The following is a 25,891-nucleotide window of genomic DNA, read 5'->3' as shown; positions in this document are numbered from 1 at the left end:
AGACATATATTCATTTCCCTGGAAAATCACTCTGGTTACTATCACTGTGTCCACATACTCTGAGTCACTTTCACAAATGGAGCAGCTGTAGAATGGTGAAATGAGAAATACTTTTCAATTACGTTTATATTTCTTTTAAATCTGTACCTATATTCCACCTATTGATACAAATATTGTTTTATTTTATTATTCTACGTGTCATATTACACTGTGCTGTAATGTGTAAACTCTTTAAAACCCAAAATGTGATGTGAAAGTAGGACATTCTGTCACTTTCATCTGTCAAACAGGCCATGTGATCCACTTTTTTGGAAAGTTGGCGAAGGTTACCAGGTGTCTTGAGACAAAAAAAAAATGTTTAGGCAGAAATGCAGCACCTGTCCATTCATTTTCACACCTGTAATGCTCTGTGAACATGTTTCTGTTCCTATTGTTTTCGATGCTCAAGTGTGCTGTCTTCCTTCTTTAACTCCCACAGGCTGTGTGGCTGTGCTGCAGCAATGTAGATCTGCTCAGTGCAAGCAGGACCTCTATGACGTATGTCACAGGAGTCTAAAACGAGGCATTTCAAAGTATCCACCCCAGGGGGACAGTGCAGCAGAGTCATCTGTTGGGAGTGTACCATCACTTGTGTGTTGGTTTGCAGAAATGCTTTCTTGCAACATGTACGAGTAAATGTGTTTCTCCATAATAATAATAATAATAAAAAAAAATTGTTTCAGAAAGTTGCCACCTAACCATGAGGAGCATCGGACCAGGAGTTATCTCCAGAGAAATGACAGTATAGCATTAAACTGGGAGTTTCACTACAGCTGTTCATGTACACCATTATAATTTCCTTCGGGATAAATAAAGTTGAGCTTTATCTTTAATGCCCCAGATGACACTGGCCATTTGAAGATGTTTAACCACCATATTTAAGTGTAATTCCATCCATCCATCCATCCATTTTCAATGCCCACTTGCTCCAGTTAAGGGTCACAGGTGGGCTGGAGCCTATCCCAGCAGTCACAGGGCATGAAGTGGGGTACACCCTGGACAGGACGCCAGTCTTTCACAGGACTAAGTGCAATTGTTAGCAAAAAATAATCAATGTAGCATCATGTATTTAAAATCATAAAAATTACCATTAAGCAGTTATTGAGTTGTGGCAGGGAGTTTTGGTAGACTGACATGGAATATGTTGAAATGACACAGAGGCTCTCCAAAAAACAAAAAAAAACAACAAAACAAAAGATCACTGAGAGGAAGAGAAACAACTATTTATTTATCTGATCGCTGCAGATAAACCACTGCAAATAAAATAAACACAAAGCACAGAGACGAAACGGCGCAGGTAAGTGTTTTCATTTAAAATGATTGATTTTCTTGCTTTTTCGAACTTTGTCTTCTTCGGAGACCTTCTCCCCACCCTTTACAGACACAGTGTACTTTTACAGTCAGTACAGTCATTCTTTCTCTGAGGTCGAGGATAAGGAGGGCATTAGACAAACCGCTCAGTGTGGCAGGCACTTTGTATCTCACCACATCATGAATAGATGTACACTGCTGACTCTTGCAGCCCTACTCAGATCCTGCTCTCAGTTTACAGGTAAAGGTGGTTTGCAATTCATAAGAAAATCAGGTTGTATTTAATTAGATTTCTTTTCCAGTCATTTTATTATTGAGTGATCATCTGTTGCTGTTTTTGTGTTATCATGTACTGGACAGTACACCTACAAAGAAATTACGATATTTTTAAAGGTTTGTAGCTTTATTATTATTATTAGGAAGAAACAAAATCAGTCAACAGCTATATTTCTGTGAAAACACTATGGTGTCTAAAACATTTGGATTTTTACTGTAAATACTGAATGCATGGTGAGATACAGTAAGCAACTCAGAAACAATGCATTCTGTAAAAAATTTTTAAAAACTTTTGAAAAATGACTTCAATATAAATACTTCATGTATTATCTCCATCGTTGTGCTAAATTGGTGTGGGATCAAAGTGGGCCATGTGCACCGAGGGTATGTTTTATTCAATAAACCATCTGCATCCAGGAATCAAACCAGCCAATGCTTCTGTACCCTTTGTGTCACTTAATTCCTACCTGTCAGTTTTTTTCAGATTTCACCAGCCAGCTTTGTAAAGTCACTTATTTATTTATTTATTTTTTTCAAATTAATAGATGCTGTCAATAATAATTTACAAAAGAATGGACTATCAGAAAAGGTACAGTATGTCAGCTACATTTACAGAGTATAGTTTTGTTGGGTTTTTTTGCAAATTATACAATGTGTCAAATGCATATTCATTTGAATAATTATTTTATTGCCAACCTGAGAATGTTCTTACCCCCATTTCAGACAGATGTGTACATGCCAGTTGTTTGCCCTCAGCTTGCTCCCTCATCACCAGCCTCATCAGGTTGGTAGTTTTATTTTCTTTTTTCCTTTTTAATGTGTTTTCATGAATTTGAGTGACTACAAATTATGTCTGTTCTGTGCAGTAGTAATGCTTTTATCCATATTTGACAGAATCCCTGTGACTGATAATATGACTGTTGGCAATAGATATGTGTAAAATTTACAAGTGCTCTAAATGCTTTAATATAACAGCCATCAACTATTTCTATGTAAGGATTTAGTGGAGTACTGGCAATTTCTGCAAAGAATCAAGAAATACTCCCTCTGTGTGTGTTGCCAGCTGAGCTTTTATCCTTATTTTCTGTTTCCGGTCTAAATGTATGTGCATATTTAGTACATGGTAGTCCTACCTTGCCCCTCTCCACATTTATAAAGAGACAGCAGTTTGCATTTTTCATTCCATCATTGTTGAATTTTTTCCAAGATAGAGGAGAATGTGATTTTTAGGTTTTTTTTGTTTGTTTGTTTTTTTAAATTCCTCCAAAAAAAAATAAAAATCAATCATATCCAGAGGCTAAAAATACCTCCAACTAAGGACATGATGGACTAGAATCAACAACCATCTGACTTTACCCTCACAAAGAGCCGTTCAACCTGTTAAAAGGCTCTAATTGCCATTCATTCTGCTTGATGCAGAGGAGGGAAGGTGGAGGAAGAAGGGTTGGAGAGGAGTGGCCGAGGAGAGAAACTTTGATTTGGTCCTGCAAAATGTAACTTTTGCAAGATGTCATGGCAGAACATCCTTCACTGCAGACACCAACAGTGCTACTTTCAGCACTTAATTAATTTCCATCTGACTGAACATTTCTTTTCAAAGTTGAAAGAAAGGTTTTCATTCTTTGACAGCACTGTTCTTTCACTTCTCCAATCAGCATTTATTTTGTCAGTCTGGCATCCAACCAGAGACTCATGTGTAATACAACTGTTATATGCCACTAAATGTTATATTATTGCATTGTTGACCATTACCTGTCTTCATTTTATCTCCACCAGTTCACACTCTCAGACCTGCTGACATCTCTGCGGTTTATACCTTGGGATTGCTATTCTCACACAGGTAATGGCAAAACATACTGAGGTAGTACTTCAGTGTGCCAACACAGCATGTAATATTTACTCCTTGAAAGTATTTTAAACAGCTCATAGTTTGTCTTACAACATCTGTCTTTGCCATCAGTGCTGAACCATCCAGACTGGTCAGTAGAATAGTTGGTAAGTCAGTTATTGTTAGTTTCTTGCTTCTTTATCATTTATGATGATTCCTGAGTTGTTACTTGATTCGTAGTATTGTGTGAGCAGGTGATGGCATGTATGAGTTTTCAATTTATAAAAACAAAAATCCTCGCTGCAGCTGAGCACTGGCACGTTCAGTCCCTTAAATTTTAAAACATATTTTAGCTCAGATTCATGCCTGTTTCAAGCTTCTTTCTTTTTATAATTTTTGGAATCTTGCTCTTTCAAACTAATTACAAATCTTTTATGGTTTGGTTTATTCATTGTTTGCAATTTAGAGACTTTACTTCAAATCACCACTTTGTTGCAGGAAATAACTGAACCAACACTGAAAGTAAAATTTAAAATCACGATAGTCTTGTGGTCAAAGATAAGCGTGTGCACCATAAACACAGATTGTTGACCTTCGGTTCCCATAACCACTGTGTGAATTAGAGCTTTTACTAGCTTCGCTTTTTATGACAGCAGTTAGTTACACGTAATGAACTGAATGCGTTGTAGACAAGCCATGATGAAAATTTACAGAAGTCTGACATTTGTGTGTTTTAAATAGAACTGCTGTCCATGTTTAATTCTGACATCGTCTGTAAATATGTGGATCTGCCATTTACACAGCCCAGGTAACATGCACGTGGCAAAGTCTTGTACGTAAATGTTGGAGCTGATTCCTGCAGGTGTTTTATATCTTAGTGTATGTGTTGCAGGAGTTTGTTGGAAGAAGCTGAAGAATTGTCTTTATCCTTTTCACATCAGGTATATTTGACGATCATTACGTTTTTATCTATCTTGTATTTCATCAGTCACATTGAGGTTTTCTATGTTTTAAATAATTTATTATTTGAGATTGTCATACTGTTACATTAGTGTTGTGCAGAGCATTATGTTGGTAATTTATCAAATGTAACTTAAATATGTCAAGTGCATATCAGCCAACGCAAGTTCCAACCCCTTGACCATGCAAGATTAATGCATTATTTCATTGCTGTATTATTTTATTTTTTGTGGTGTATTTATTAATTTTTGTGATTGGTAGTATGGCAGACGTAGATGGTCATCCCTCTGAGTCTGGTCTGTGTGAGGTTTTTTCCTATAATCCAAGTTACAATGTCCTTACTCTTGTGAACGGTCTTGGGGTCACTTATGTTGAAAATTTGGTGCTATATAAATTGAATAGAATAAAAGTTATAAATTTAGGTATAACAAATTACAGTAAAGTTTCAAAGTTGGACCAAGTTTCACTTTTTTCAGTGTACTCAGTAACTCACATCCTTCCACCAAGGTGCAATATGCCCTTGACCCCAACCGATATTCAAACACAACTCACATCTGGGAGCATGCACCTAGTGCTGCTTATCAACGCATCCATCATGCTATGGAACCACCCACGGTTCTGGATGGCAACCACCATGGCAGATCACTGGTCCATCCCCACCTCCTGAAAGTAGCCAATGGGCATCTTCATTGGCCTTTCCCAGTTGCTGGGGTCCTCAGCACCAAGGCACCTGTGCACTGGATTATGTCTACAAAAATGCACAACATGATCAAAATCAAAAGTATACCCCATTAGAGTCTCTAAGTAACCTTTCATTTGACACAAAGTCATTACAATGACTTCCAATGATCCTCAGGGTAGACCTTGCAACAGAGATATCCAGCCATTGTCTTCGGTCACTGCTTGGCAAACACGTCTCTCCTTCACACACACACGCTAGTATGAATGTTAAACTCTTAAAATCAATAATGTAAATGTATTAAATCTCACATTTTTCTTTATGGTACAATTAACCCAAGGATAATACAAAGGACTCCAGCAGTTGGAGAAGGCCAAGGCGACGCCCACATTTTACCTGGCTGTGGCAGAGATGTAGGAATGGATAGGTTGTCTGCCTAGGTTATTGCTAGCCAGGACTCAAAGCTCCCAGATTTGACTTGGACAATAAATCCTTTCAGCTACTCCCTTGTTTGCACTCAGGGTCACCACATCAAATCCAAGGTGAATCTGCATGTTGAATTGGCACAGGTTTTATGCTGGGTGCCTCTCCTGACACAATTCCACATTACTTGAATAAATGTGGCAGAAGTGGGGCTTGAACCGGGATCCTGCCACACTGAAACTAAGTGCACTAACCCCTTTTCACCACCCCTGCACTTGACTCTGAAAATGAATTGTTTGATTTCAGCAAGGCAAAATGTAAGGATATAAGGTTTTTTTTTTTAAATCAGGTTTTAAACTAGTTCTGATCATCATAACCAACAAACCACCCTATAATCAAGAGTGCAAAGTAAGACTCTAAGCTGTGATGCTATTGCAAACTGTATTATTATCATCATTATTATTATACCAATACAATAAGCAGGAAAATATTTGCTTTTGTTTGGGCAAAACCAAAACGTGGTATATAAAACATGGTAATGAAGAAATGGGGGGTGGGCAGTGTAAATTATATAGGTGATTACTGAAACTCAGAATATAAGAACACCTGTCTCAAGTGTAATAGTAACTTGACAATTGTTACACTCTAGATTTCAGACTGGAAGCTCATGTTGCTGTTCGTCCCAGCAGATACCATGTGTGCCTGTTCACCAAATGTGAGATTCCTTGTCTTGTAACAAAATTTCGGTCAGTATCACAAATACAACAAAAGAATATTAAGGGAGTATAACTGGTTGAGTGGCAGGTTGCATCAGATGTTAAAGCTGCAGTGCAGGAAGTGGAAGAAGCTCTACAAATACTACAGAAAAAGGTAAAGTGCTTTTTGACAAATATGACTTTTGCCATAAATAAATCAATAAATAATAATTCTATGGCAATTCTGTGTGCCACATGTTGCAAATGTTTTCAGGTGCATTGTGCCCTTGTTCATATTGTGGTCTGGAGCGAATCTCATCACAAGGGAAAGTAAGTGTTTTGAATTTTAGATGGTTAAAAACCTCACAATATCACCTGTTCTAAACAACAACAAAAACAATTGGTCTTGTATTTTGAAGAAACAAAAATCTTCCATTTGACAGACAATATTGTGTAAAAGTTTTACAATTTTTATAACAATGTAGCATTAGATTTTTTTTTTTAATTCTCCATTACTATTTTAATTTAACTAGTAGTAAGCTCCTTCGGCTGCTCCCTTGTTTTCACAGCAGATCTGAGGTGGATCTGCATGTTAATTTGGCACAAGTTTTATGCGTGATGGCTTTCCTGACACAACTCTACATTGCATGGGTGGGGGTTGAACCTTCTACACTGAAACCAAACTAGGGTTAGGGTTAACCCTAACCACTTGGCCACCACCCCTGCCTTTAAAAAAAATGAAGGTAAAGACAATGCAAGGAATTTTTTTTTCATTATAGGCACACTTCTTGACATGTGGCAATATAAAGACAACTGCATATGATCAATCAAGAATAAAATTATTGCACAAACATGATCAAATCCAATTTCTTTTTAGGACCCCACCAAAAAAGAATTATGCAGTTTAATATCCCCCCCCAAAAAAATTATTTTTGAAGGCAATTATGTGTGCACCATTTTCTCCACATCAGGTTGAAAATTAAATTCCTTCACCTCGACCTTTACCAAAGTGAATTCTTTAAGGGAAATTTCATGGTCAGATTTCAATGACATGGCAAGTTTGGGAGAAATCTGGAAAATTCCCTGGGAGGAGTAGGCCAACAAAAAGACAGTCAGACAAGGGCCCAGTGATTGACCTTTGGCAAAATTGACCTTGCATGAGAATTCTAGAACACACCTCCATATGTGTGCCAAGTTTGGTACAAATCAAAATTTTGACCCCAGTGACATTTATCAGAACAGCCCCTTTAAAGGCAAATTTGATGTTGACCATCATCTGCATATTAAGTTTGGTGAAAGTCCAACCCAGTCTCATGCCATTTCCTGACGCCATCACAAAAAGTAAATTAATCTATTCGTTTGTGATACGGTCACAAAAAGCGTCACATTTTTGTGAAGGAAGTACAAATTCATTTTGTGAAGGTATCACAAAATGTGGATGATGTGGAGGGAGGGATCTGTGGGTGTTATAGTTAGGGTTAGGAAGAGGTTAGATTATGGTTAGGGTTAGAAATAGTAAAATAGCAATAATTATAATAAATAGTAATTTAGCCAAATAGTAATTTGGCTGGGAAGTCAGCCAAAGGAAGCAGGAGTTGCAAGGGCAGCAGACATTGCTCAAATTATAGTAAGTAAGTCTCTTTAGCTCTCCCTTGTTTATCACTCAGGGTTGCCACAGCAAATCCCAGATGGATTAGCGTGTTGAATTGGAAGTTTTACACCAGGTCGCCTTCCTGACACAACTCTACATTACATGGAGATTGGGGTGGGGGTTGAACCAGAAACCTTCTGTACTGAAAACAAGTGCACTAACCACTTGGCCATCACCTTTAATTTAAGATTGAAGGTTTTAGGTGCAGTAACTGTGCCTGAAACCTACTGTATAGTGCTATGATTCAATTGCTGACTGTTAAAGGGAATGTGGTATGCACGCATGGACACTATTACCTCAGCAACTTTCAATTTGTGCTTGCAGAAGAACTCCCACAATTTGAGATCCCACTTGTATTCATGTTTACAAGTCCTCCAGTCAGATGCAATTCTTGAGAAACTTTCTAATCTTGATGTCTGGCCAGAAATGATAAATTATAAATTTGTGTAAATTCCAGTTGTGATTCAGCTGATGGTTAAAAGGATTTTTTTTTTTAATTATTTGCAGCTGTAAGTTGTGCTTGTTAAGAGAAATTGCTGTCCTACCGTCCTTTCTGTCTGTCCGTAGGACAAAACCTTCTGCGTCCCAAAACTCAAATGTAAAACTCTCAAAATCTAAATTTTGAATAAGTTCTGGGAGGCCAAACCTCTGCCTGCCCCCCCCCCCCCCCCCAAAAAAAAACAAACAAAAACAAAACAAAAACCCATGCATTTCTGATATTTAAAAATGTCTTTTTTCCTTTTTTTTTTTTAAACTGAATTTTGGGTTTTACTGTAAGTAGTAAATGTACCAGAAGCAATGAAATGCTCACATTGCCCACTAGATGGTGACAAAAGCTACTCAATTGTGCAGCAAGGTCTCCACTGTTTGTTCATTTGAGAAGTAAACACTTGGCAAAAATAAGATGGGCTGACAGCCAAAAATCAACTTAGAGTTGTGTCCCTTGCCTTTACGGGCAATTTACTTATAATGTCTTTCTTCCTTTATTTATTTACTTATTCTGTAGCCAGTGTTCTTGTATGAGTGATGAAAGCAAAGACGGAAGACTACATAAAGCCATTCTTCTAAAAACACTGCAGGTAACCTAAGATACACATTCTCACGGTTTGTGTTTGTTTCAGCCACAGCTGGCTGCTTGCTTAAAAATGTTGCTTTTTCATATATTTATTTATTTGTTTATTTTAGGACTCTCTAAGTCATTCTTTAGAAAATCCAAAGTGGCCAAGTCAAAATGCAGACTTTACTGCCGTGGTGCAGCCTGCACCACTTGTCCTCAGTCACATCTCAGAATCTGTAAGTAAAGAACAATTATTTTTTTTAAACATCTGTTATTAACAATATTATAACTAATAGCTTTCAAATAAATACTAATATTTGCTTGAAATGGCTATTGTAGAGCTAACACAGCCCACATTTGTCTCTGTAGAACAGTGAGTTGTTTGACTTAAACCAACTAGCTGTTCAGCTGTGGACAAACATGGTAAGTTCTGAATAAAAAATGGAAACCAAACATAGATAACAATACTGCATATTGTCAGTGGGTGAATATCATAACCTGTGGTATATGAGTGAGGGGCCTTATTAAGACATGAAAATAACATACCACGTTATTTGATTGTGGGGCCCCCTTCAGGTATCAAGGTGAATAACAGCTCGACTTATATGATTGAGGGACTCTAATAAGGCATATCACAAAACATAACTAGTGTTATTTTAGGAGTCCATTAACAAGTCAGAGTGGATAACATAGTAGTGGTTGGCTTGGGCTCTAGGGCCAGTTCAATAATCCATCCTTGCTCTTATGTCAGAAACATTCTGTTCTGATCCATATGTTGTTCTGACACTACAGTGTAATTGTAAAATGAGCCAAGTAATTAACATGACAAACAAAACGTTATATAACAAGACGAAGCCCAGATTGAAAAGATGTTCCTACTGGCTTGGCTAGTGGGGAATCTCCTTTGGCTGACCTGGTAGATCCTTGGTGTCAAGTATGAGCAATCTAGTGTTTGAACCCTACCATGGCCCTGTCACAAAAGATATGCCATGTGGTTGGAATTATGTGGGTTAAATAAATGGTAAATGGACTGCATTTATATAGCGTTTTTCCATTTGCATCAGATGCTCAAAGCGCTTTACAATAATGCCTCACATTCATCCCAATGTGAGGGTGGTGCCATACAAGGTATTCACTACAAACTGGGAGCAACTAGGGGATTAAGGGGTTACATGGGCTAACATCTTTCCACCCTGCAATTTGCATATGCATAGTACATCTGTTTTTGTTTTATTTTGTTTTTAGCATATTTGCTATTTTATTTTTATTCATCTTTGAGTTGCGTGGAGACAGTGGCAACAAAATTTCACTCCACTTTGTACCTTTCACAAAGTGAAATAAAGAAATCTTGAATCTTGAACAATTAGAGTTTATGTTTATTACTCTGAAGAGCGATTAGATAAGCGGTATAAAGTTTAACTCTACAAGATTACATATGGCATAACTTTCTAGTGACTTCTTCACTTTATGTGTAGAATTATGTAATCAGTTCTGTGTGACATTGCAAGGTCATTGGCTGCACTACATGGCCAAATCTGAACCAGTAATCTTAACCTGTCGTGTTGATTCTGCTCCAGCTTCAACCGCTGGCAAGTCAAGCTGATGTCTTGGACAACAACGTCCTCGCCATTCCGTGTCCCACAGAGGTGAGACATCCCAAAGCACACTTTAGGTTTGTAAATGTAAAAACTGACTGTGCAATGGCTTTTTGTTTTGTGAAAGAGATCATTGTGTCATAAAGTAATCTCACATATCAGCAGCATTCAGTACTGACGTTCACATTATGTCTCTTTTCCATTATCGTTAGGAACGACCTTTTCTGAGGACGCATAATAACTCCCCACCTGATCGAGCCAAAACAGTTTTCAACAAAGCTTTCACATTGGTTGAGCCTGTAAGAATATTTCTTTAAATTATTATTATTATTATTATTAAAGGGTCACAATTCAATATTTTCAGGTTATGGGTACCGAGATACTTTGCACAGACCGCCGTCCATCTCCTACTGTACCAAATTCAGGTAAAGAAATAATTTTGAGATTTTATTTCATATAACACTGCTTTGGAAAATATAATCCCAGTCAGGCTCAAATGCACGTTGCTCTTCTGTGAAGTTCATGAACTCAGACCCTGTGATATCAAGGTGGTGGCAGCACTCGGCGACTCCATCACAGTGAGTTTGTTACTTCTGCTCCTTTTCTTTCTTTTTTAAATTGCATTCAGTGAGTACTAGGGATAGGATGCAGTTGATGGTTGACTTCTTGGGCATGGACCAGACTGCTCCAGTCACTGGGATTGAATCCTATTCAGAATGATCCTTGCAAGTACCTTATCTGGCACTGAGAGCAGTGTAATATCCTTGCAATTTTTGCAATTCAAGTGATCACCCTTTCCTCTCAAGTCCTTTCTTCCAGTCGTTAGGGAAACAAAGATTGTTAATGCCAGAACAACTGTATCTCCACCCACCTTGGGAAGTTCAGTTCCATCCCCACCCACGCTTAGATGTTTTTCCACCTTTGCAAGCTGACTGATATTTGGTGGTTTGTAATTGACCAATGGATTGGCCAGTAAAACCCTGCCACTGGAGATGTAGCCAGTCCGGTGGTATAGTACAGCAAAGGTATCTGTATTGTTCCCTGTAATTAACAGGGTAACCACTGGATTAATGATGTCAGTCACTGAGTCAATGAGTGGGCTCACAAAATTTCCAGAAATGACATTCATGTCTCTGGTTCCACTGCCTTTGAAAGTGACCATGAGGCCACTGGGCAGAGGTGCCTAGTGATGCAGATATTTTTGAAGGAGAATAAAGGCCCAAGTCTTTATGGTCTTGGTGCTTCCTTTCCTTACTGTATGGTTATGAGGGTTGCCTCAACCATACAGTAAGAAGTACAGTAAATGCAAACAATAATAATGACAGATTATTCCACCAACCATCACAAATCTCATCAACACTTCTGGTCCAATATGTTTTTTTTCTGGGTCTTTTAATTTCTACTTGATTTAACTAACTCTTATAAAATGTTTTACAGTCAGGCAATGGTGTGGGTGCACAGGTGGACAGCCTTCTGTTAGTTATTACAGAGTATAGAGGACTGTCATGGAGGTACGATAACCTTTAGAAAGCCAGTTTGTTCAAATTCTGACTCTTGCACTCAAGAGTTCATGGTGGCTTTCTGTAATTTTCAGTATTGGTGGTGATGCCAACATTTCAACTGTCACCACTCTGCCAAGTATGTATGACCCTGATTTGTATATTCAGAGTAGAAAATGCATGGAATACTGTGTATCATGTTTTAGTCTTGGTTATAGTTTTTTCTGTACGTTGATTGTGTGGCATGCAGACATCCTGAAGGAGTTCAACCCTGCACTGACTGGCTTTTCAGAGGGAAAAGGCAGTCGGGACAATCCTAAGGCCTTCCTCAACCAGGCTGCGGCGGGAGCTAAAGCTAGGTTAGCCATAATGCTGACTCATTTTTCTTAGTCACTAATGCTTTTGATTAATTGATTGGCTGAGTGATTTTACTCTTACACACTTTTGGAATATATTAACTTCAGCTCACCAGAACTCCATTCTGATTTCAGTGATTTGGTAGAACAGGTTCACCGCCTTGTGGACAAAATGAAAAACGACACGGTAAGGCCATCATAGTAAACCAGAAAGACTCTACTGCTTGTCTCAGATTTATTTCCCACTTATGTTAAAACTGTACGCTTTCTCTTATTACTTTCACAGCGTATTAACTTCCGCAATGACTGGAAAGTGATCACGATCTTCATTGCAGGCAATGATATATGTGACTTCTGTACAGACAGTGTGAGGATTCTGTTTTTATTACAATAATTTTAAATTTTATTAACCCTTTTCTTGGGCATTTTGTTTTACTAATTTAGCTACTTTTGGATTTCTTTTTCTGGTTAATAACCAACAATATATTGAAGTCTGTAGTTACAACCCCAATTCCAATGAAGTTGGGACATTGTGTAAAATGTAAATAAAAGCAGAATACAATGATTTGCAAAGCCACTTCAACTTATATTGAATTGAATACACCACAAAGACAAGATATTAAATGTTCAAACTGATAAACTTTGTTTTTTGCATATATTTGCTCATTTTGAAAACAGATACCTGCATCACATTTCAAAAAGGTGGGACAGTGGTATGTTTACCACTGTGTTACATCACCTTTTCTTCTAACAATACTCAAGCTAATTGTTGAAGCTTTGTAGGTGGAATTCTTTCCCATTTTTGCTTGAAGTATGACTTCAGTTGTTCAACAGTCCGGGGTCTCCATTGTCGTATTTTGTGTTTCATAATGTGCCACACATTTTCAATGGGCGACAGGTCTGGACTGCAGGCAGGCCAGTCTAGTACCCGCACTCTTACTATGAAGCCACACTGTTGTAACACGTGCAGAATGTGGCTTGGCATTGTCTTGTTGAAATAAGTAGGGATGCCCCTGAAAAAGACGTTGCTTGGATGGCAGCATGTGTTGCTCCAAAACCTGGATGTACCTTTCAGCATTGATGGCACCATCACAGATGTAAAAAAGTTGCCCATGCCATGGGCGCTAACACACTGTCAGGATTCAGTGCCAGGTATTTAACAAAATAGAACCCAAATGCAAGACAGCCAAAACACTGGAAGTGAGTTCAAAAAAGTTGCCAAGTTTTAATAAACAGTCAATGAGCCCGATATACAAACGCAAGAGTGGGTAAGGCTTCAACAAAAATAGGCTTTATCCAAATAGGGGTGAGGTTTCAAAAAAACAGCAAGAGTGAGGAAAGTTACAACTAAAATACAAATAACCCTGAACACAGGGTGAGGGAAAACCCAGTCAAAACAAAGTACAAACAAAAGCCAAATATGCTTTGAGCCCCAGGGAATGACCTGAACATATCAACAAACAAACTTAAAGAATTTCAATGATCAATAATATACACTCAACAAAAATATAAATGCAACACTTTTGGTTTTGCTCCCATTTTGTATGAGATGAACTCAAAGATCTAAAACTTTTTCCACATACACAATATCACCATTTCTCTCAAATATTGTTGACAAACCAGTCTAAATCTGTGATAGTGAGCACTTCTCCTTTGCTGAGATAATCCATCCCACCTCACAGGTGTGCCATATCAAGATGCTGATTAGACACCATGATTAGTGCACAGCTGTGCCTTAGACTGCCCACAATAAAAGGCCACTCTGAAAGGTGCAGTTTTATCACACAGCACAATGCCACAGATGTCGCAAGATTTGAGGGAGCGTGCAATTGGCATGCTGACAGCAGGAATGTCAACCAGAGCTGTTGCTCGTGTATTGAATGTTCATTTCTCTACCATAAGCCGTCTCCAAAAGGCGTTTCAGAGAATTTGGCAGTACATCCAACCAGCCTCACAACCGCAGACCACGTGTAACCACACCAGCCCAGGACCTCCACATCCAGCATGTTCACCTCCAAGATCGTCTGAGACCAGCCACTCGGACAGCTGCTGAAACAATCGGTTTTGCATAACCAAAGAATTTCTGCACAAACTGTCAGAAACCGTCTCAGGGAAGCTCATCTGCATGCTCGTCGTCCTCATCGGGGTCTCGACCTGACTCCAGTTCATCGTCGTAACCGACTTGAGTGGGCAAATGCTCACATTCGCTGGCGTTTGGCACGTTGGAGAGGTGTCTCTTCACAGATGATGCGAAGGAGATGTGTTGCACTGCATGAGGCAAATGGTGGTCACACCAGATACTGACTGGTATCCCCCCCCAATAAAACAAAACTGCACCTTTCAGAGTGGCCTTTTATTGTGGACAGTCTAAGGCACACCTGTGCACTAATCATGGTGTCTAATCAGCATCTTGGTATGGCACACCTGTGAGGTGGGATGGATTATCTCAGCAAAGGAGAAGTGCTCACTATCACAGATTTAGACTGGTTTGTGAACATATTTGAGGGAAATGGTGATATTGTGTATGTGGAAAAAGTTTTAGATCTTTGAGTTAATCTCATACAAAATGGGAGCAAAACCAAAAGTGTTGCGTTTATATTTTGTTGAGTACATACCACCACGACATGAGAAGCATCAGCAACAAACAATGGACCAGCAAAGACTAACTCAAAATGTGACCTTAAATAACCAGCTGAACTAATGAGGCTCACCTGTATTGATTACACAACAAGAACATGTACTGACAAAAGGAGAACACCAGAGTGCAGCAGAGAACAGACTTCCATGTGAAGAGAAATACTACACTTGAGTCATAACCTGAACACATCAGAGGCAGGAACTGCAAAAATCAAATGAAACCTGAAGGACTGTTAACACAAATAAAACAAAGAAATAACAGACTAAAAACGGGAACAGCCCTGAACAAACACCAAAAAATAACCCATCACAGATGGCTACATGACACACACCCCATACCATCACAGATGCTGGCTTTTGAACTTTGCGCTGGTAACAATCTGGATGGTCTTTTGTCCTCTTTTGTCCGGAGGACATGACGTCCATGATTTCCAAAAACAATTTGAAATGTGGACTCATCAGACCACAGCACACTTTTCCACTTTGCATCTGTCCATTTCAAATGAGCTCAGGCCCAGAGAAGGGGGGCGGCATTTCTGGATGTTGTTGATGTATGGCTTTCGCTTTGCATGGTAGAGTTTTAACTTGCACTTGTAGATGTAGCGATGAACTGTATTAACTGATGATGGTTTTCTGAAGTGTTCCTGAGCCGATGCGGTAAGATCCTGTATACCAGGGGTGGCCAAGTTTGGTCCTCGAGAGCCACATTCCTGACATTCTTAGTTGTCTCCCTGCTCCAACACACCTGAATCCAATGAAAGGCTCGTTAGTGAGCCTTTCATTGGATTCAGGTGTGTTGGAGCAGGGAGACAACTAAGAGCGTCAGGAATGTGGCTCTCGAGGACTGAACTTGGCCACCCCTGCTGTATACAATGATGTTGGTTTTTAATGCAGTGCTGCCTGAGGGATCGAAGGTCACAGGCATTCAATGTTGGTCTTCGGCCTTGCCACTTACGCGTAGAAAGTTCTCCAGATTCTCTAAATCTTCTGATTATATTATGGACTGTAGATGATGGAATCCCTAAATTCCTTGCAATTGAATGTTGAGGAACATTGTTCATAAACTGTTGGACTGTTTTTTCATGCAGTTGTTCACAAAGTGGTGATCCTCTCCCCATCTTTGCTTGTGAACGGCTGAGCCTTTTGGGGATGCTCCTTTTATACCCAATCATGACACTCACCTGTTTCCAATTAGGTGTGCTTTGAGCATTCATCAACTTTCCCAGTCTTTTGTTGCCCCGTCCCAACTTTTTTGAAACGTGTTGCAGGCATCCATTTCAAAATGAGAAAATATTTGCACAAAATAAGTTTTATCAGTTTGAACATTAAATATCATCTTTGTGGTGTATTCAATTGAATATAGGCTGAAGAGGGTTTTCAAATCATTGTATTCTGTTTTTATTTACATTTTACACAACAACCCAACTTCATTGGAACTGGGATTGTAATTTGATTTGCGTTTATGTTAAGAAAACTAGAGTATGTACGGGTTAAATGTGATTTCTGTAAAAGTTGAGTGGTGTGCATGAGTGTCTTATTTTCCACAGCTATATTTCTCAGCAACTAATGTGGTTGGTCGCATCCGCGATGCTCTGGACATACTCCATAAAGAAGTATGATTTAAACTTCTCGCAGTTTTACTCGCATTATATGCATTAACGACTTCAATATTGATGTTGAAATTCCTGAACACAGTGTGTGTTTTATCCTCATGTAGGTGCCTCGTGCTTTTGTGAATCTAGTTGAGCTGCTAAACATTGTACCATTGCGTGACCTGCACAGTGATAACACTCTCAATTGTCCCACCTGGTTCGTAAAGTAGGTGGTTTTTGGTTATTTAGGACTGCAGTTTGACCAAACATTAGGCCACAGGCCAAAAGTGGACCCCCCGCAATTCAACAAAATCAAGTTGGCATTGAAACGTTAGCACTGAAAATATCGAGATGCAATCCATGTTTTGACTACTTAAATGAGTCAAAACACTACTTAAAAAAGGGTAACGCCAAATTGTAAATTGGCACTTTTCGTAAAACAAAATTTTTTCCATACTAATTAGCTTCTAACTTAGTACGCAAACTTTGTATTTAGCATACAGTACGCATATCAAAGAAAAGCTCATTATTTGCACAACTCTCCAAAACAAGTTTTTATTGCACTCCAGTTAAAATAAAGACTTTACAGTGATTTAAATGTATGTACTTAAAATGTAACATGTTAGCATGTACTGAAATGGTGATTTTTTTTTATAACTGTCTTTGATAATGAGTACATACTAAACAAATAATAAATAAACATGGATTGCATCCCAAGATTTTCAATGCTAAGATTCACATTCATGTTTATTAGCTCCAGCAGACAGTAGGAAGAAAAACTAGATTAGGAAGACAAACCTGGGGGTGTAAGGGACCCACTTCTGGCCCATGGCCTACATCTGATGAAGTCATTAACACTTTTGATGTTAACATGTCAGAATAGTTTGCCCTTGTGTACTGAAGCCACGACAAGGATCGTCTGAACTCCAGAAGGTCAACGACTTTAATCGAGCCTATCAGGTACAAGATATATTCTTTTTTTAAATTCTCATTTATTTTAATTTAACTTTAAGATGTTTTTTTCTTTAGTGTATTTTTTTATGTCTTTTCCTGCAGCGCGCCATGAGAGAGCTGGTGGACTCTGGGCGATACAACACACACGACAACTTCACTGTTGTTCTGCAGCCATTTTTTAGAGAAGTTTTGCTTCCCAGGCTTGAGGTGAGATGGACGTGTGTCACTGTTTTAACAATCCTGGTGATGATTTCATTCACGGGTTTTTTTAGTGCCTTATATTTTGCCCTCTCCTGTTCTTCTTTAAAGGATGGCACGCCTGATCGCTCTTACTTTACACCTGACTGCTTTCATCTCAGCCAGAAAGCTCACACTCTCATGGCTCGTGCTCTTTGGAACAACATGGTAGGTTTTGTTAAAAGCAAACAAATTCAAGCTTATATTTCACAATAGATCAAGGACAGATGTTATTTCCAATCCAATAAAAAAATTTGTCTTGGAAAATCTCTCAGTTAGAACCTGTCAACAACAAGACTTTTACCCAAGACTTCATGGCTGGTGTTAATTTGAAGTGTCCTTCTGAGGTACCTTTGCACAGGGTGCTATTAACAATATAAACACTCCAAAAACTGTGCTTTATATCACATTTGATTATGGTGATGTGTTAATTGTTATGTCTTCATTAGACTATCCCATTCTTTAGGACTGCTGCCAATAGCAACTACAGTTTTCCGGGACCTCCACCAACTCCCGGCCCTGTCACAGTACGGAATTTTTTAAAATCATATCATTAGTTCACAACAAGTAAGAATGACGCTGAGTGTTAGATCATAAGTGAGTGTAAATTCCTCCAACTACTTCCTTTAGAACTGGGGCAGTGACTTTTCCTGTGTTAACACAGCTCCATCTGACTCTGTCCCTACGTCAGGTCAGCCTTTAACTTTGTCATTTGGGCACTATCGTTACACTATTTTTGGAGGAACAGGTGTGAAATGTGCTCATGCTGAATGTTTGTTAGCTCACAGGTTGCGACCAGCGGACATAAAAGTGGTGGCTGCCCTGGGAGATTCAATCACGGTGAGTATACCCAAGAATATCCATTCTATACATGTTTTAGTATTGTGGATCTTTATTTTTGAGGTGTCATATCACGCATACAAATACACATATTCACCAGGCTAACACTGGTCACTGAGTCTTTCAAACAGATATTAAAGCTTGTAGCCAAAAATAATCCATTGGCGCTGAGGTGTTGTTACCTCCTGTAAACACTAGTTTGCAGGACTATAAGAAATGGTTTGTTCCATATAAACCACATTTACATGACCTATGGCATGAAAAGACGTCTGTATCCTCTTAATCCTGTGAAACACATCCACTAAATTAGTGTATTTGAAGCAGAAGGCACATATACAGGCTGTTTCTAAAAATATGATTTTAGGATGTATCATTTCAGTGTCTTTTCTATCTTTTTTGGCTGCAATCTTTGAAATCTGTTTTTAGACCTCCCGGTGAGCTGTGTTGGCTTGCTATGAAGTGTATGTAACTCTTTTAAGTGAATAACAATTGTGAAAAAGCATTTTCAGTGTCATGGGTCAGTGACAGAGGAGTGGACATGAGACAGTTTACAATGATCTCTTTTTCTGGAGGTAGACCGGCTTTGGTGCAAAGGCAAAGAACCTGCTGCAGCTCAGGACAGAGTACAGAGGCGTGTCGTGGAGGTGAGACACTGCACAAAGACTGTACTCTGTGTAAAGGTAATAATCTACACTGCATTGTGGAGATGTAATTTTCTTTTTTGCTTGTTTGTTTCTTTTCAATAACAAGTATCGGAGGAGATAAAACTCTTGAGACTGTCACAACATTACCCAGTAAGTCACAACTAACGTATGTTTCTTTGGCATAGAGCAATTCTATTTATTTGTATTAATACATGTATTAATACATAATACATCTCTGTGCAACTGTTTTGTTTTTTTTCTGGTGTACCCCTGCCAGCAGAGCCAGGTACATATCCAAAAAGGACGTGAAACTCAACTAGAACTACAACTAGGCCACTTGGCCAATAAGGATTGGGGGTCGGGTGGGGTTCCAATTTGGATTATCAAAAAAAACAACACTGTGGCAGTGGAAAGTTACCCATGATTATCATTGAAGAAATATACATTTTTAAAAGTGTAATACACATGATGGCCACTAGATGTGAGAATTGTATTTCTCCAGGCCTTTTTAACTGTGGTAAGCGTTTGTCCCTCACACAGTAATTTCTCATATTTTTAATAATTAGACATCCTGAAGAAATTCAATCCTAGTATCAAAGGAATGTCAAAAGGACAAGGAAAATGGCAGACCGGATTCAACATGGCTGCATCAGGAGCAAAAATATCGTGAGTCCCAAGGTTTCCGCAGTACTGCTGGGCCCTGTTTTAAAGGCTTTATAGCTTAATAAAAAAATCTTCATCTGTGATTTTATAGAAAGATTCCAGAGCAGGTCAGACGCCTCATTGATGCCATGAAAAAAGACACGGTGAGTCTGCTATAATGGAGTTGGTGCAGCGATTATAACCAACCACAAATCATAATATATGCAAAATTTAGTTTTGCTTTCATTTCTTCTGCCTTATTCTCTCTCTTTTGTCTGGTAATAGACGGTGGACTTTGACAATGACTGGAAACTGGTGACCCTCTTCATCGGTGGCAATGACCTGTGTCAGTACTGCAATGATCGGGTAATGGATGTTCACAATGCACAGTCCATAGTAATTATAATAATAATAATAATAATAATAATAATAATTAAAACCTCAACACAGAGCAGCAGTTAAGCACCTCTCAGTGTTATGCGGCATCCCTCTAAGAGCTGCCTCATGATATCACTCTCCAAATGGAATAAGTGCTGGAGGAGAATAATCAAGCTTTGTGAACAGTCAGAGTGAGATGAGAGCAGACAGGGTTTCTTTTGAATGAGCACATTCTGTCACTTTGCCCCGCCAACAGAAAACACCCCATTCCCTCATCTCTCTCTGCCTCTTGTCTGCTTTCAGACAAACACAGCGACAGGCCTTGTTCTCTAAGACACGTAAACAACACAAGAGCCAAGCCAGACTCTCTTCATCCTGTGTTCATTTGCAGCCCCTTCTCACCTTCTTTTTTTCTCGATTTTCCATCTGTTTCTAGTTTCTCTGTCACACATCACTGATAGGGCGGTCTCCCTTTGAATGTTTGTGCTTTGAAGCTGAATATCAAAGAACATCATCAATTTAAGATGAGCACTGAGGCTGTAGCGGTGACAGCTTAGGGTAAGCTGCTGCTTGTGCGCTTATTTGTGTTGCATGGCACACGCTTCTTTCGTTTGAACGTGCTTTCCAGACATAAGCACTCCCAGCGTCTCCAAAATCTGTATCAGTTACTGTTGGTTTCCCTGACAACAAAGATCAGCGGCTAAAGACAAAACTCAGTGTGTAATTGTGTTGTAATTTTGTTTTTATTTTTTTGATGTGCAAAAATACAGGCGTCTTTGTCACCACAGAACTACAGTTATCATATGATGACAAGCTTGGATATTTTGTACAAAGAGGTAAGATAATGTGATGTACTTGCAAATATGGTGGTTTCCAAAAGTATTCAACCCTATGGTAAATGGACTGCATTTATATAGACTTTCCCATCTGAATCAGAAGCTGAAAGTGCTTTAAAACGATGTCTCTCATCCACCCACACGCACACACACTGATGTCCGGGTGCTGCTATACAAAGCGCTCAACTGCACACCAGGAGCAACTGGGGATGATGAAGGACATTCCCCAAGAACCCTTAGTGATTGTCTGATCAGAAAGTTTGAACCGAGGATTCCCCCACCCAGCATGGTGGCATGGGAAAAGTGCTCTTATCTCCTAAAAAGAAGGTGCCTGGTTGAAGACCACCAATGCACCCATTATACATCTGAGGAAAAGCAGCTGGTGTAAAGGTTCTGGGCAATTTTCATGCTTCAATCAAGACTCTGCTGATAACGAAGCATGGGAGAGGCAGCATCATGCTGCTGTGATGCTTCTAACCTTCTAGAACTGGCCATTTATGTCAGTGTTGTGGGAGTTGCTATTCAGCAGGGTATAAGGATTTTTCAGGAAAACCTGCTCAAACAGCAAAAAAAAAAAAACAACTTACATTTGATAGAAATGTTGCCTATCAGCAGGTCAATGATCCAAGGCACACAGCCAAAGCAAGCCATGTAGCAAAAATCAAACAAAAACTCTAAGATGAACTTAAAAACTGCAGTCAAGCATAACGCCTCACCAATTTGAAGGACCTGGAGCAAATAACAATGGGCATAAATGACTTCCGAATTGTCAGAAGGTCTCGCTGACAACAAACAGACAATCCAAGAGAATGTAAGCCATTGTTTTGGCAAAATTTTGTAGTCCAATTTTGTTATTTTTTTATTTGATCGGTAATTATTTTTATTTGGAAAATGTGCTGTTGGAGAAAGAGATGAGAATAATAAATAGACGAAATACTACCAGGAACAAATTGATGCTAATCTGTTACCCTTCATGAGACGCTGAATACTTTTTGCAAGCCATTCCCAATTGTTTGTGAATTAAATGCAGATTTTTTTAAAATAGGTAGTGTACAAATGCATAAAACCTGATGTTTGTTCTGCTGTGTTTTGAGCCATTTAAAATGTTTCATGTCCTCTTACATTTTATTTGGTTAAAGGACCAAATGAATGAGATAAATGTGATGTTGGTTTATGGCTGCAGGTTCCCAGGATGATCGTTAATGTCTTGGAGATCCTGGAAATTGAAGGCCTTCGCAGGATTAAAAAGGATAGTCTTGGGTGCACTCTGCTACAACCGTATGTACATTTTCTCACTCCAGATTAATCCTTACTACTAATTACAGATTCCCTTAATTGGGGGATATTGTCCAAAATCTTTCTTTGCATATCTTTTACAGTTAAATATATTTGGATTCCAATGTTTAACATCCTTTAAAGCCCCACAATTCTACATTTGTGTATGTATGGTTTGCATAAAAATTTAGCCTGAAATGTTTTGTTTTAGACTCCCACGTATGTACGTCACATGAGTCTGTATATGGATTCTTGTTTCAGTGTTAGACACACCCACTGGCGTTGTGAGCAGCAACATTCTTCCATTAAATTAGATAGTTACACAGATTTTTCTTAGAGACCTGAATGTTTTGCAGAAGACTGCCCCTCCCTGAGCCTGGTTCTCCTGGAGGTTTCTTCCTGTTAAAAGGGAGTTTTTCCCTTCCCACTGTCGCCAAGTGCTTGCTCATAGGGGGTCGTTTTGACCGTTGGGGTTTTTCTGTAATTATTGTATGGCTTTTGCCTTACAATATAAAGCGCCTTGGGGCAACTGTTTGTTGTGATTTGGTGCTATATAAATAAAATTGATTTGATTTGATTTTGTGTGTGTTTGTATTACTTTTCTTTTTTTTATTGGATTTTAAATATTTTTTAATTAGATTTATTTGTTTTACGTTGGATCACCGTCTAGAAGTTATTCTGGCTACCAATTTTATGTCTTTACAAGACCTTTTCAAGCTTGCTAAAACATGAAAATTCAGTAAGGTATATCTTATATTTTATATTACAGTTCTAAGGTGGAACTATGCCAGTATACAAAGGTATATCTAAATATCAAAAAAGGAAGAGTAACATAGGAGAGTAGAAAAGTGTAGAGTAGAGCCACTTAGGTGCCTGGTCTTGAGAACCAGGGATGGTTCTCAAGACCTGTTATGCCTCCTGTAATGTTTTTCATTTTACTGTGGCTGTATCACTGCTGAAATATAAAATAATTTGGTCATTGCTAAAAACTACTTTATTGCTAAAACATTAAAAAGCTTCATGACAACAATTTTGGTGACTATGCATTAACCATCATGTTATACATGCAAACACACTCACTCATCTTCAACCACTTAGTCCAATTAAGGGTCGCGGGGGGCTGGAGCCTATCATGTTATATTAAACAATAATTGAGTCAACACTTTTAAAGCATTAAAGGTATTTCATACCCCCCTCCAAAAAAAAAAATCTAATTTAAAAAGCATTTTTTTCATGCTGTAATCTGCAGGCTTGTTTGCCCATGCTTCTTGTTACCTGGAGACGATTCCCCAGAACTAGCTGAAGTAAAACGAATCAACCGGGAACTGCAGGTTTGTCACGCTATAGCTAATTGTGTAAGCAAGAGTATTATAGAAATAATATATTTGTGCTCTTTCTGTCAGGTTGAGACTGAAAAACTTGTATATGGCGGCCGCTATGACGACAGAGATGACTTTACTGTGGTTGTGCAGCCCTTTTTAAAAAACACCATTGTTCCTTTGAACTCTGTAAGCCCTTCCTGTACGCCCGTCACAACTTCATTACCCATACACACTCACTGGCCACTTTATTAGGTACACCTGTTCAATTGCTTCTTAATACAGATAGCTAGTCAGCCAATCACATGGCAGCAACTCAATGCATTTAGGCATCTAGAGGTGGAGAGGACGACTTGCAGAAGTTCAAACTGAGCATCAGAATGGGGACGAAAGGCGAATTAAGTGACTTTGATCGTGGCACGATTGTTGGTGCCAGATGGGCTAGTCTGAGTATTTCAGAAATTGCTGATCTACTGGGATTTTCACGCACAACCATCTCTAGAGTTTACAGAGAATGGTCCAAAAAAGAGAAGCTATCCAGTGAGCAACAGTTGTGTGGATGAAAATGCCTTCTTGATGTTAGAGGTCAGAAGAGAGAATGGACAGACTGGTTGAATGGGTGACTGCGTGATGCTATCATGTCAATGTGGACCAGCATCTCTGAGAAATGTCTCTAACACCTTGTTGAATCTATGCCATGAACAATTAGGCAGTTCTGAAGACAAAAGGGGGCCCAACCCAGTACTAGCAAAGTGTACCTAATAAAATTGCAGCTGAGTGTACAAATCTATGCGTTAAGTTTTACCAAAGAGAAATTGCTGTATTTTTTTGTATTTTACTTCATCCAGGATGGAACACCCGACACCACATACTTCTCAGTGGACTGTTTCCACTTCAGTGAGCGGGGACATGCTGACATGGCTGCAGCTCTGTGGAATAACATGGTGAGTCCAGAAGGCGAGTAACTGTTCAAAACAAGGCCAATGGTTTTTAGATGATGCCTTTCTTAATTATAACATGAAGTTATAATTTAGACAAGAGGTGCATTTTTTGTTTCGTCTTTAGTTGGAGCCAGTGGGTAAAAAGCAGACATACAACAATTTCACAAATTCCAGAAATAACATCAACTGCCCTACTGAGGTAAGAAAGCAACCACACAAGAAACTTGTCTGCACAGATGAGCCTGTTCTATTTTAATTGTACTCTATGTGCTTAAACGCTGAAGGCATTGCTGCTTCTGTGTTTCAGGAGCATCCATTCATTTTCACAAAGGCAAACAGCTTACCCATGATGACCACTACCCATATACCCCAAACCCACACAACTACACTATTACCGGTCACCTCTACCCAAACCTTCTCCACGGCCTTACCGCTCATCACTGATTGTTTGGACTGTGTGCCAATATGGCTTGCCGTTGTCTTTGCTATTATGGGTCTTCTCATTGGATGGGTTGTCACTTGGCTGCTCCTTACCTGCAGAACCAAAAGAAATCAAAGGAGGTTGCAGACAGTGGAGATGAAGAACACTGTGTTTTAAAATGCTGTTCATGCTGTACTTGCCCTGTATGTTCACAGCTTTCTGGAATAATTAGCCACACACATTTTCATAATAAACCATGATACAATAGCCTTTCTTTATTTGACTCATAAGCAATAAAGCTGAAAATTACAGGAGAATAATGTCATCAAAACATTGCTAAAGCAAAAATGTAGATATATTTCAAGCTAGAATGTATTGTTTAATCACTAAGTACAACTGTTATTTTTATTTTGTTATATTGCATATCAAAAGCAACGCATGTGCCAGTACGTGTACAGACCCTGCACTGAATGTAGCCTATAAATAATGTGATATGGATGCACATTCCTGAGCCATCCAGCAAGAGCCAGTGTTCAGCAGTGTCAGCAGAGCATGTGACATTCTTTTGATACAGACTCAGTAACAATGTATCAAAACACAGATGTTGCAAACAGTGGTGTTTCTAGAGTCTGTTGAAGCCCTGGTAGGCAAAGATTCAAAGAGGGGGAGACTCCAATCAGCATTTGTCACCATTATATCACAAGTGTAGCCCTATCTGTCTCTTATTGTCAGTCATCCTGTCTTTACCTCTCTCTTTTTGTAATATTAAGCATTAAGTGCTCCAGTAATAGTGTAAAATAATATTG

The 25,891-nt window shown here is 38.9% G+C and overlaps 2 protein-coding genes across 2 annotated transcripts in view; one reads left to right on the top strand and one right to left on the bottom strand.

The window, feature by feature from the left end:
• The window catches only part of ypel5 (yippee-like 5), a 15,863-nt gene extending 7,245 nt beyond the window's left edge, over positions 1-8,618 (bottom strand). Inside the window, exon 1 of the mRNA XM_034195216.1 lies at positions 8,594-8,618. The gene's annotated coding sequence lies outside the window, so the exon portion shown is untranslated. The remainder of the gene's footprint in view (positions 1-8,593) is intronic.
• On the top strand, positions 1,492-25,891 carry plb1 (phospholipase B1). Its single transcript, XM_034195211.1, has 43 exons — positions 1,492-1,591; positions 2,172-2,215; positions 2,350-2,410; positions 3,403-3,466; positions 3,587-3,621; positions 4,196-4,262; positions 4,347-4,395; positions 6,166-6,231; positions 6,321-6,386; positions 6,486-6,541; positions 8,869-8,941; positions 9,048-9,155; positions 9,289-9,342; positions 10,497-10,565; positions 10,727-10,813; positions 10,879-10,939; positions 11,034-11,092; positions 11,952-12,025; positions 12,109-12,152; positions 12,264-12,372; positions 12,505-12,556; positions 12,656-12,736; positions 16,554-16,619; positions 16,724-16,824; positions 17,477-17,558; positions 17,655-17,759; positions 17,862-17,957; positions 18,065-18,136; positions 18,239-18,316; positions 18,420-18,480; positions 18,571-18,629; positions 19,206-19,273; positions 19,380-19,423; positions 19,840-19,939; positions 20,028-20,079; positions 20,201-20,281; positions 21,064-21,129; positions 22,313-22,407; positions 23,654-23,735; positions 23,808-23,912; positions 24,572-24,667; positions 24,789-24,863; positions 24,972-25,891. The coding sequence occupies exons 1-43, from the start codon at positions 1,531-1,533 to the stop codon at positions 25,260-25,262; spliced, it is 3,315 nt and encodes a 1,104-aa protein (XP_034051102.1). The 5' UTR covers positions 1,492-1,530; the 3' UTR covers positions 25,263-25,891.

Source organism: Thalassophryne amazonica, chromosome 19 (genome assembly GCF_902500255.1).
Source record: "Thalassophryne amazonica chromosome 19, fThaAma1.1, whole genome shotgun sequence".
Classification (NCBI taxonomy): Eukaryota; Metazoa; Chordata; class Actinopteri; order Batrachoidiformes; family Batrachoididae; genus Thalassophryne; species Thalassophryne amazonica.
Note: the sequence above shows the minus strand (reverse complement) of the source record. Positions and strands in the feature narration are given on the sequence as shown.